Genomic DNA, 12,463 nt, shown 5'->3' on the forward strand with positions numbered 1-12,463 from the left:
TTCGTATGCTGCATCTTAGATTTTAAATGACGAATGGTAGTTGTTCAAAACAAAGTTGGGACATACACTTGTTTCATGGATTTACAGTGAAATGTCTAAGGAAAAAAATTTCAAGTCTACATTAAAAGCAATGGGACATGTAGGGACCAAAACAGATATTAAGTACTGGGGTAGATATTAGAAGGAAACAAGAGGCCATCTCAAATTCACCCTTGTCTGGTCTCACTTTTGCTTTTGGCATTCGGAATATGAGATGTTAGCGACATGTGCCTTTCACCTCATTCCATGATTCCTTCACCTTGTGTGGCTGCTCTCATTTTTATACACTTAAACCAATTGCTTTGTAAAAAATAAAACAGATTTCTAAGAATATGTTCACTAGTCACCGCTACTACTGGCACCAGCCTCCAGACATTGGTGCATGACTTAATTTTATTTTTCCACTCATTTTTTAGTTTTTCCTTTAACAAATTTATTTATTTGTAAAAATTCCAAGTTACAGACAGTTTCAGATTCCAATAACAAAGTGCTGGGTAATTTATTGCTCTGGCCTAGCTGGGATTGTCTGGATCAAGTTAGAAGATGGAGCTGAGTTGTCCTATATACCTGGACCTAACCTGCCTGAACTACAAAAGCCCACTTTAGATTTGTAAAAACCAAACAAAAACAAGCTTCATGTACACAAGCAACACAAAGTACCAATTATTTCCAGGAGCAAGCAGGCTGCAGTTCCAGCAATGGCAGTTCCTTTAGTCTTTGGAACACTAGTACTAACCAGAGAAAAAAACTGATTTGAACATGCACTTGGACAGGTGGATCATATCTCAAACACCATCTGAAGGAGGATGATGTGGATGAAAGCCACGTTGGTCGCAGTGTCCTATGATCGACATGCCACCTGGGGTTGTCAGGCGGAAAATGCCATGCTTTCTGCATATGTGAAAAAGAGGGAAAAAATTGCTTAACAATATTCAGATAGCATAGATGATAATGCATTCCTTCACCAGATGAGAGAATCACTCTTACTTTGAAACATCCCTTGGTGGCATGACCATTGCTATGGCTTCTGGTAGCATTGTCCGAGGAGGTAAAGAGAGCATTCAGATGAATAAATTATTTAAGACCATATGCTTAGGACCAATAATAATAATAATAATTATGGTGAAAGGACACACCGATATGAGTAATGGGTATGGAGATCAACAGAAGACATGAAACAAGACTGGGCAGGATGAGTCTGAAAGTTGAACCATGGTGAATGATTAATCATTATTGATACAAAGGTTAAGCAAAGGTAAATCACTGCATTGGAACAATGGAAGCATGTAAAGATTAGGTACTATGCACATGCACCAAATACACGGACAGGGAATGGAAGTGACATATACATTGCAGAAACATATAGCCAATCTCACAGTTCATCAGCATAATGTGGAATTGTTTCTCAAAGGCAAACAGGTAAGGATATGTTTCTCTCAACTCCATTGCAGTGAACTAGAAAATAGGACAGCAGGGCAGCTTCCCTTCCAATCTCATCGTCCTTACTGATAATCAAGATCCAAGATAACAAAAATGGTTGTGCAGTTATCACCCATCAATCAATTTTCACTACTCCATCATTTCTGCTCCTTGTTTGATTTAAAGCATCCAAGTCTTCACTATATTAAGACCTTTAGATTCTATGATACTGTAACCATAGTTCTGACTGTAAATTAAACATTGTTTTAGTCTCATCAACTAAAACTACATTGTCAAAAAAAAAAAAAAAATACAGCATAGGAAGAGAAAATGTTTATAAGAAAAAGACAAGAAAATGATTGAAAAAAAAACATTAGAAAATTAATTAAAATTAAAAACCCAAGGTGAAACATGATAAACACTAGATGAGATTTGAACTCTGAAGTGTCCCTTCTAATAGGACAAATAACAAAGTAATATAGTATTATAGAAAAGGACCACTTGAGCTCATGAAATGTGTTGAATAGGAAAGTAAAAGGTGATTAAATAGGGTGAATGGCATAATTAATTTAATCGTGAGATAGTAACAGCTGGAGGTAATATTCCTTGAATGATCTAATTGGAGAGAGAGGCTGAGAGGAGCAGGGCACATGGTTTCACTTTTATCCTTCATGTAAAAGAAATGAAAGAGGAATGTGCTGTTGAGGTTTATGCTAGTGTGCCTAGAATCACCCACTGACTTATCATATACACATCACCCTAAGAAGAAGGTTATGACCCACTCTCACCTCTCCTCTTCTACTTTTCTCCTTTTTTTCCACTCCCATCTTTTTTCATGTTTTTTAAAGCATTCCAGAAGGACTTATTCACTCCCAAGATAGTCCAGAAGAGGAATTATTTTGTAAAAGTTTATGGAAGAACAAGAAATTCAAAACCTCAGATTTAACAGTACAAGTATTGCACATACTTCATGGATCAAGGATGAGTTATAAATGCTATCAGAAACCAGAATGCAGGCTTAAAATCCAATGAAGAAATTTGAGTGTGTACCATCTTTTGCTATTTCTCCTTCACTTCTTTCTCAATGAGTTTACGACTGGATCTGAACCCATAAAACGACACCTACCCCAGCTTAAAACCCCATTACTTGATTGAGAAAAAAAAAAGGAGAGAAAAACATGCTAGCGGTATCATCCACAGTAAACTATTTTAGATGAATTCTTACTCTGATCTTGTATTGTTCACATTTATACATAACATGATAAAGCAATCATTCCCTAAGAAAGACAAACCTAAAAAGCATTAATTACAACAGAAGGAGATGAAGAACCACCAATACAGGTGCAATAAGCAACAGCTCATCCAAATTGATTTAACGACATGATGTTGCTCAAGATGGCTCTTTTGGATGAACAACCCAAAGAGATGTATCAATATTATCCAAGGTACACCAAAATTCCTGTAGCTTCCCCAGGTGCTGGGAAAAATAACAGTGGTCAACAAGCTTCAGTAAACCGTAAAAGTGAGAACTTGTGAACAAGAAACCAAGGAAAAACTCATAACTTGCTTAAGCAGCTAGCCATCAGGACCTCTAGGAAATATTGCATGAAATGTTTCAGTCTTGAGTTCACTGACCATTAGAAATTAAAAGTATAAGGCGCATCCTGAAGAAGAAGTAAATGACATTTAAGCTGAAATGGACAACTTCAAATCCAAAAGATCAGAAGGAAACCAACCCCAGAAATTGAAGGTGGACATCTTGGATAGGTCTTTTCCAATTCAATTTCCGTAATATGTGCTCTTCCCATCTTATCTCTAGCATTCAGAAGCACAAAATCTAGAGTCTTCTACATAAACAAGTAGGGGAAAACAAAGATGAATAAAAGAAAAAAGAAAAGAAAATTGTGGCATACAACTATAGAGTTATTCACAAACAGGCAACTGAAAGATCCCTTTATAAGTTGATATGGCACACAATTATGACCAATTACAAATTCATGCACTCATGTTAATACTATACCACAGATATTTATACAGATCTTCAACAACAGGTCCTTATGCAGAGTGCAAGTGTTTATCAGTTTAATCTAATATGCATCCCCAGCACACCAAGTTAGAAACATAATAAGAAGAAAAAAAAAAAACTGCATCACATCAATGTTACGGATATACATGCACATAGAGTTTGATAAATGTTCCATGATCACCTTGTTGGTTAAAAGAATGTGGAGCATTAAGAGAGTATGGACAAGCTATATGTTCAGTCAAACATGAAAGGAAACCACTGCCTTTCTAGAGACTTACCCTGTTCATGGTATCCAAAACAAGCATTCCAATGCAGTACATTTAATCTCCTTAAAAGGCACCTATTTTCTGGTCCAGTTGAAATTGCCTCAGTCTACTATATTAAGATAACTTGCACCTTTCAACATATACACTAAGCTAATCACATTATAATCACCATCCAAATCCCCATCAAAAGAAAACACTAAGCTATCTACATCATAACAGGATTACTGTTTGTGGGTCTCATGACTGCCTTCCAGTATACAAGTTTGTTCCGAGCAAATAGTTCAATTCCATGTAAACCAGATCCAGAAGGGCATTTCTGCACTGAAATGACTAGTCCAATATCATTCTAAATAAGAAACTTGTATAGGCTGTTACCCATGGTTCTTGAATTTATCCTTACTAATTGCTTCTACCCAAGGATAAAAATATTGGTTTTCATGGAAATATCAGGATATATAAGGGAAATATTGGCAGAAATTTTGATAAAAAATGTTGGTGAGACAAAAATTAATAAAAACTCATAAAAATGTTAAAGGAAAACTTCAACAAATGATAAAATAAGAAAGAATATACATATGCAAGTTTTATATATATATATAAAATATTTTGTGACATTCTCTAATAATATACAAAATTTAAGGACACGTTAAATTTAAGATTATAATATATTTAGTTTGGATATATTGAAGGATATAAAAAAAATGATAGTATATATATAAGTAATTTTTTATTTAAAAATATTGATAATTTTATTTATAAATTTATAGGTGTTTTATATTTAATTATTATATAAAAAACATAGTAAGATATATAAAATTGACTTATTGATAATAATTTTATTTTAATTAATTTATAATATATATATATAGTTGCTGGCCAACAGACTTAAAAAAGTGATAGGAAAAGTGGTCTCCTTTTATCAAAATGCGTTTGTCACGGGAAGACAGATTCTAGATGCCTCTCTAAGAGCAAATGAAGTGATTGACGCATGGAATAAAAGGGGTGAGAAAGGGTTAATCTGTAAGTTAGATATTGAGAAGGCCTATGATAGCATTAATTGGCAGTTCCTTTTGAAGGTTATGGAAAAAATGGGGTTTGGTTCAAAGTGGCTGAGGTGGATGTGGTGGTGTATCTCCATAACTAAGTTCTCAATCATGGTGAACGGAGTCCCATCTGGCTTCTTCTCTAGCTCGAAGGGGCTGCACCAAGGGGACCCCCTTTCCCTCTATCTCTTTGTCATGGGGATGGAAGTGTTAAGCATTCTAATCAGAAGGGCTGTGGAAGGGGGATTTATTTCAGGATGTAAAATTCAGCATGGTAGAGAGCGGGCTGTCCACATTGCACACTTGCTCTTTGCCGATGACACAATCGTTTTTTGTGAGGCAAAAAAGGAACATTTAACGAATTTGAGTTAGATTCTGTTTTGGTTTGAAGCCGCTTCAGGGTTAAGAATTAATTTGGCTAAAAGCGAGATCATTCCAATAGGGGAGGTGGAAGAGGTGGATGAGTTGGCTGTGGAGTTAGGGTGTAGGGTGGGGCAGCTGCCTGCAGTTTACTTGGGGCTGCCTCTAGGGGTGCCAAATAAGGTCGTCTCTGGGTGGGATGGGGTAGAAGAGAAAGTGAGAAGAAGGCTTGCCCTTTGGAAAAGACTATATATTTCAAAGGGTGGGAGAATCACTCTTATAAAGAGCACAATGGCAAGCATGTCAGTGTATCAAATGTCCCTCTTTCGAATGCCCAATTATGTGGCAAGGAGACTAGAAAAACTGCAAAGAGATTTTTTGTTGGGGGGGAAACTGGAAAGGAAAGCTCATCTTGTCAAATGGGAGGTGGTGTGTGGGGATAAGGAGAAAGGGGGGCTTGGAATAAGGAAGCTAACCCTTTTGAACAAAGTTTTACTTGGCAAATGGATTTGGAGATTCGCTTGTGATAAGGAGGCTCTATGGAAGCAAGTGCTGTTGGCGAAGTATGGTCAAGAGGACTTCGGCTGGAGGACTAAAAAGGTTGTGGGTGCGTTTGGGGTGGGGGTTTGGAAGGAGATTTTAAAGGTAGCTGGCTGGTGCTGGGAAAACTTGGCGTTCAAAGTGGGGAAAGGCAATAAAATTAGGTTCTAGACTGACGTTTGGTGTGGGGATATAGCGTTGTCCCAAAGATTCTCGCATCTCTTCATTTTGGCAGCTCATAGGAACGCGACAATAGAAGAAATGTGGGACCAGAATTTTGGAGAAGGATGTTGGAATTTGAGATTTATTAGGGATTTTAACAATTGGAAGTTGGATATGGTAGGCAACTTGCTTCAGGTATTGAAGGGTCTCAGGATAACTTGGGAGGAAGATTCGGTTTTTTGGAAGGGAGGGAGAAATGGGGCAGTTTAGAGTAAAGGAAGCGTATAGCCCGTTAGATAGGCCTCTGGAGGTCGTTTTTCCGAAAAATAAAATTTGGGTGGAGAGAGTTCCAACTAAAATTATGTTTTTTGCATGGGAAGCCACTTGGGGGAAGATATTGACTCTTGATAGGCTCCAGAAGAGAGGGTGGTAGCTTCCCAATCGTTGTTTTTTGTGTGCTTGTGAAGAGGAAAATGCAAATCACATTCTTATTCATTGTACAGTGGCTAGTGCTGTGGGATTTAGTTTTGGGATTAGTTGGGGTTCAGTGGGCTTTTCCTAAAACTGTAAAGGAGGTTTTATATAGTTGGAGGGGTGCTTTTGTGGGGAAAAAAAGGAAAAAACTTTGGAATTCCATTCCGTTATTTATTTTTTGGACGGTTTGGAAGGAAATGAATAGATTAGCTTTTAAGGGGGGGGGGGGGGGGGGGGGGGGGGAGTTAGCAATTCAAAGGCTTAAATATTCTTTTGTATGTAACATCTGAGGTTAGGCTAAATTGTATATCGGTGAGGAGCCGCATTCCCTTATAGGATTCCTAGAGTGGTTAGCCTCCAGATAAGGGTGGTGAGTTTTTGGATTTTTGCTTGTAAGGTCTTAGCTGCCATGTATACTCCTTGTATACTTTGGGGCTAATTTGCCTCTTTTGAATGAATTGTGCTTACTTATAAAAAAAAAAAAAAATATATATATATATATATAGTTGCATGTGCAAGTATAACAAAACAAGAGATTTGATCTATAATGGTTGCAATAAACCTATGGCATACTTGAGCACCTAGTTTCAATTATTATCCTTGGCCTTGTGGTTGTACACTTTAATTTTTTTCTTAGGTTAAGAAACAATCTCACATTAGAAAGTTAAAAGGGAAAAAATAATAGATTTAATAAGGAACACACCATCATGTGTTACAACTACTTCCTAGGTTGGGCTAGGCCCTTTCCTCAATTTTTGGAATGTTTTAAAGAAGAATTAGCGCTAATGTGGCACTGATTAAATCAGTAAAAATCAGCGAAATATTGGAATATCACCAATAAATCAATAAAAATCGGCAAAACAGTGACGATATATTGAGAACTTTGGCGCAATGAGATTTTTCCACCATTTATTGTATCAAGAAGTCCTAATAGGCAATATTTCACCAAAATATAGTCAACATTTTGCGATTTTTTCAACCTTGTTGCTACCCATATCCGAACTTTTTCACACTTAGTCTAAATCAATGTTGAAAATGTCAAGAAATATAACCAATTTTTTGGCAAAATATTCTACAATACGTAGCGAGGAAAATCTTGTTGGTCCGAAGTTCTCTATATATCATTGTTATTTAGTTGATTTATCGACAATATTCCAATATTTCACCCATTTTCGGATTTTTTTGCACCTTTAAAATTTTTAAGGCACAAGGTGATGGGCTCAAATGAGAAGCAACCCAAGCCCAAGCCTAACCCATAGCTAACTTATGTTGAAGGAATGAGATGTTTCTTATTAAATCCATCATTTTTTCCTTCAACTTTCCGATGTGGGATTGTTCCTTCTTAAAACCAATAAAAAATTTCATGTAGTACAACCACAAGGAGGATCAAACCTAGTCTTAATGCATGAAATGGGCTATATCTGACCATTGGACCAAACCTCTTTCAATGTTAAATTTTGCAAATGTTATATATAAATATATATATATATAGATTAAATGTGCATATATTAATATCTTACTATGTTTTTTGTATAATAGTTAAATGTATACATTTTTTATCATTTCTTTTATATCCTTCAATATATCTAAACTAAATATATTATAATTTTATTATTAATGTGTTTTCAAATTCTATATATTATTACATAATGCCAAAAATATTATATATATATATATATATATATCTATATATATATAATTATTTTAAAAGAAATAACTTGAATATGTATATTATTTCTTATTGTATCATTTATTGAAGTTTTTCTCAACATTTCTATGAGTTCTCATCAATTTTTGTCCAACTAATTTTTTTTGTCAAAATTCCCACCAATATATCCTAATATATCTGTAAAATCCAACTACCAATATATTCGTAAAACCTCTATTTTCATCCTTGGTCTAAATCATCTTAATGAATTTTCAAGTAAAAGGAAAAAAAAAAACAATTTGATACAAGATTGAAACTACACTACACTGATGGAGTGCTTATAGCATTAGCCGAGATCGCCTAATAATAAAATTGATTCTTTCGAACTATGAAGCAAAGGGACTAGGATTGGAATGCAATGGAAAACACAAGTAAACATGTGTCCCACAATCATCATAAAACAATATCAAATCTAACACAAACCAAAAAATTGATGGTTTCACCAGAACTATTAGTTGGAAGGTTTAAGCAGTTAACCAACTGGTAAACCAAAAAAGAGAGGAGATTCTACATAAATACATGGAGACCTCAAAATGAATGAAGTACCCACGTTTAACATGTGTTAGAACCAAAGTCCATGGATTCATATATCACACTTCTGATTACTTTATTTTTATTTGCACAATATCTTTTTCACATATATCCATAAACAAAACTAGAGTAAATTTAATACTGAAGATAGGTTTCTCATACGCCAAGAAATGTTCATTTACTTATATGCCATTGAATACTTAAACATAGAGGCAATCTTCATAATGCACATGTTCAATCTCCAAGATTGGGCCTTTGAAGCTTCAAATTCTAAGTGCCAATTCCAAACATGGGTTCAATGAATCTCCAAGAAACGATTTGGGTGCTTGATCCAACAAAGAGATTGGATAAAGGCCTTCACTCAAGAACTACTGCATTTATTTGCATTAGCATAACATAATAATTCAAAAACTAGTTTTGCCTTCATATTTGCTTGTACATTTATGAGATCAAACATTCTTTTTCAAACCCAACAAAAAACAATAATAAATTGCGGGAAAATATGATATCATCTACCATGCATGTCTCTTTTTCTTTTTGATGCTTGGTTGAAATTAACCCCTATGCTCATAGAAGCTACATGCAATAAGTATCCATTTCTAGAAAACTTCAATAAATGCAAACAAGACCTAATAGAAGTGTAGAGAAATATAAAACAAAAGTTGCAATCTATCTTACTCAGAATCACATCAATTAGATAATATATGTCTAACAACAGGAAAAATTTCACATGCTCCATAATTTGACTAACTAAACTAGATGTCATAAAAAAAAACCAGCGATGTCAAGGAAATGAGTGTACTGGCCAAATATCATAGGGGCCAAGTTTGTCTCATGTATTTTTTCAAGGAACTTTTATGATATCCCACATCCAAAATGGGAGAAAGTTACTAAGGTTATATATGTATGGACTCTTCTTAACTTTGTAAACATGTTTTAAAGCCATAAGGGCTCATTTGGGTTCAAAGCGGACAAAATCTACACAATTGAGAGCGGGTCGTTACATATGGTATTAGAGTTGATCCCCGACCCCAGTGTGGGGCATTGTTTGGCCCCGCAAAAGGTGTTTGTCTGTTTGAATTCATAATCTCATGAGACACAATAAGGATGTTATGTTTGTATGAGAAGTCTTTGTGATATCTCAGATCAGATAGGGGAGAAAGTTACTGAGACTATATATGCATGGACTCTTCTTAACTTTGTAGATGTGTTTTAAAGACATGAGAGCCCCTTTGGGTTCAAAGTAGACAACATGTATAAGGTTGAGAGTGAGTCATTACAACTTGTGAGAGAAGTACCACATAGTCCATAAAGCTATCTAAGAGTCTTGAAAATCCATTTGTTTCATACATCACCACAACCTTTTAAAGGATATGCTCCTAAGTAAATTCAGGTTCTAAAGTCTCAAATATAAGGTGACATTAGTTTTATAGGGAAATTAGATCATGACTATCAAGCAGGACAAACTTATGATTAATTTCTTTTAGGAGTGTAAACAGTACACATACTAAAATATTACATGGAGGTGCAATTATCCAAGACTATTCAAATATGGTATGTTCACCATGCATATTGAAAAAGTAGAAACCACCATTGAATCACACAATAAAATAACTGGACAATGGAAAGCATATCAAACAAAGCAGCTTTTGCAACTGTAGCTGAAAATTTTAAGATATGATATCTCAACCAACTAAAGGTATAAGTAATGCACATAAACACTGGGCAATTATTCAAAGTAGCCATCTAGTGCAAAATTTAATAATTTAGTAACTTCTGAACACTATAAAATAAATAAATAAATAAATATGGCATGTACAAGCAGAGTGTAAAGAAAACCTGGGTGAAACATCATTGATACTCCATACAGATGAATAGTTTATTTCACATGCTTGTTTTCGTTTGTCATGCATTCCAAATGCAACACTGCCAACATGCTCAATGCAACATTTCATCTCAGTGTTGTGCCCATTGTATACTTTTAATATCAATTCCTTCCTTCACCATTTCATAGAGTGGGCTCATTTCTCTCAATTTCTCCACCTGCTGCACCGTGAGTTCCACAGCCCTATCAATTTCAGCGTCTGTGGTAAACCTCCCAATCCCAAACCTAATAGAGGTATGAGCCATATCCTCATCCACCCCCAACGCCCTTAGAACATATGAGGGCTCCAAACTTGCACTTGTGCATGCACTCCCACTGGAAACTGCCACTTCCTTCAACCCCATTAGCAAACTCTCCCCTTCAACGTAAGCAAAAGACAAATTCAAATTCCCAGCATACCTCCTCTCCCTACTCCCATTTACCACCACACCATCAAGTTTTGCGTTGATCCCGTTAAGCAGCCTTTTTTGCAAAGCAGTGATTCGCTCATCGTCATACTCCATTTCTTTCATTGCCAGCTCACATGCTGCGCCCATTCCCACAACCAGCGGAGTTGGGACTGTCCCACTGCGAATTCCCCTTTCTTGCCCACCACCATTCATCTGCGGCTCAACCCTAATCCTTGGCCTACGCCGCATATACAAGGCCCCAACTCCCTTGGGCCCATAAATCTTGTGCCCACTCAAAGACATCAAACTCACATTCATCTTCTCCACGTCAATCGGAATTTTGCCCAAAGCCTGAGCCGCATCAGTATGAAAAGGAACACCCAACTCTTTACACATCTTCCCTATTTCTTCAATCGGCTGAATCACGCCAATCTCATTATTCACCGCCATCACCGACACGAGCCCTGTATCGGGCCTAATCGCGGACCGAATTTGATCAATATCAACAATCCCATCAGACCCTACCGGAAGGTACGTAACCTCGAAACCTTCCTGCTGTAAATGGCGGCAGGAGTCAAGAACACACTTGTGCTCCGTTTGCGTAGTGATGACGTGGCGCTTCTTGTCCTTGTAGAAGTGCATGACGCCCTTGACGGAAATGTTGTTGGATTCAGTGGCGCCGGAGGTGAAGACAATCTCCTTAGGAGAGGCGTTGATTAGCGCCGCCACCTGTGCCCTTGCCTTCTCGACAGCGAGTTCCGATTCCCAGCCGTAGAGATGAGTCCGGGAATGAGGATTCCCAAAGCTGGAGAGGTAGTAGGGAAGCATAGCATCGAGAACCCTAGGGTCCACAGGAGATGTTGCCTGCACATCAAGGTAAAGCGGCCTTCCAGAAATTTTAACCCCTTTCATGCTAATCCCATCTGCATCCTCGTACGATTCCTTCGCCGCCACCGCCGCTGTAGCCGTAGAAAGGTGGCTGAGGAGGCGGCAGGTGGGACTGGTAGTTTTGAGGGTTTGGAGGAGTCTGGAAGCCATGGGTGTGATGAGTTTGTGGTCTGTTGAGGAGTGACAAATGGGGCATGTGCAGCGAACTATCCACGTGGAGCAGCATGCAGACAAGTACACCACCCTCTGCATGTGCTCCTCTAGTCCTCAAATCCTCAATCCTCACCACAACATAGGATTCTCTGACGTAGGCAGCCGGCGCTGGTTATTCATTTTTCGAAAATATTTGCCAAAATTCTTACGAAAAATATTTGCAATTATTTTGATGAACAAAATTTTATTTAACAACTCAACCCATTCAAAAGCATATTCCACTCCCCACCCCCACCCAACACCAACGCCCCAGAGTTTATGAAATAAAATCAAACAGCCTATTTCTCCGGTCTTCCATTGGCACCAGGCCTGACCCTTTTCTACTCATTTTTTAGTTAAGTTACCGTTTGAGATTCTATTGGCACAATAAAATGCTGGACTCTTTACTGCTCTAGCCAAGCTAGGATTGTCTGGGTCAAGTTAGAAGATGGAGCTGAGTTGTCCTATACCTGGACCCAGCCTGCCTGAATTGCAAAAGCTAACCGTGGTTTAGATTTGTAAAAACCGAAAAAAAAAAAAA

At 37.1% G+C, this 12,463-nt stretch overlaps 1 protein-coding gene across 9 annotated transcripts; it reads right to left on the reverse strand.

Annotated features, from left to right (window-relative positions):
• Positions 1-447: 447 nt before the first annotated feature.
• On the reverse strand, positions 448-12,460 carry L-CDES (cysteine desulfurase 1, mitochondrial-like). 9 transcript variants are annotated; one of them, XM_059733893.1, is made up of 5 exons: positions 10,408-12,460; positions 3,195-3,305; positions 1,416-1,705; positions 1,027-1,237; positions 448-930 (listed from the first exon to the last, which is right to left on the reverse strand). In XM_059733893.1, the coding sequence occupies exon 1, from the start codon at positions 11,980-11,982 to the stop codon at positions 10,525-10,527; it is 1,458 nt and encodes a 485-aa protein (XP_059589876.1). In that variant the 5' UTR covers positions 11,983-12,460; the 3' UTR covers positions 448-930; positions 1,027-1,237; positions 1,416-1,705; positions 3,195-3,305; positions 10,408-10,524.
• Between the last annotated feature and the right edge of the window lie 3 nt (positions 12,461-12,463).

Source organism: Vitis vinifera, chromosome 17 (assembly GCF_030704535.1).
Source record: "Vitis vinifera cultivar Pinot Noir 40024 chromosome 17, ASM3070453v1".
In the NCBI taxonomy this organism is placed as follows: domain Eukaryota; kingdom Viridiplantae; phylum Streptophyta; class Magnoliopsida; order Vitales; family Vitaceae; genus Vitis; species Vitis vinifera.

Coding starts and splice junctions, on each gene's coding strand:
- L-CDES (XM_059733889.1), bottom strand. CDS start 11,982: ATGCAGAGGGTGGTGTACTTGTCTGCATGCTGCTCCACGTGGATAGTT.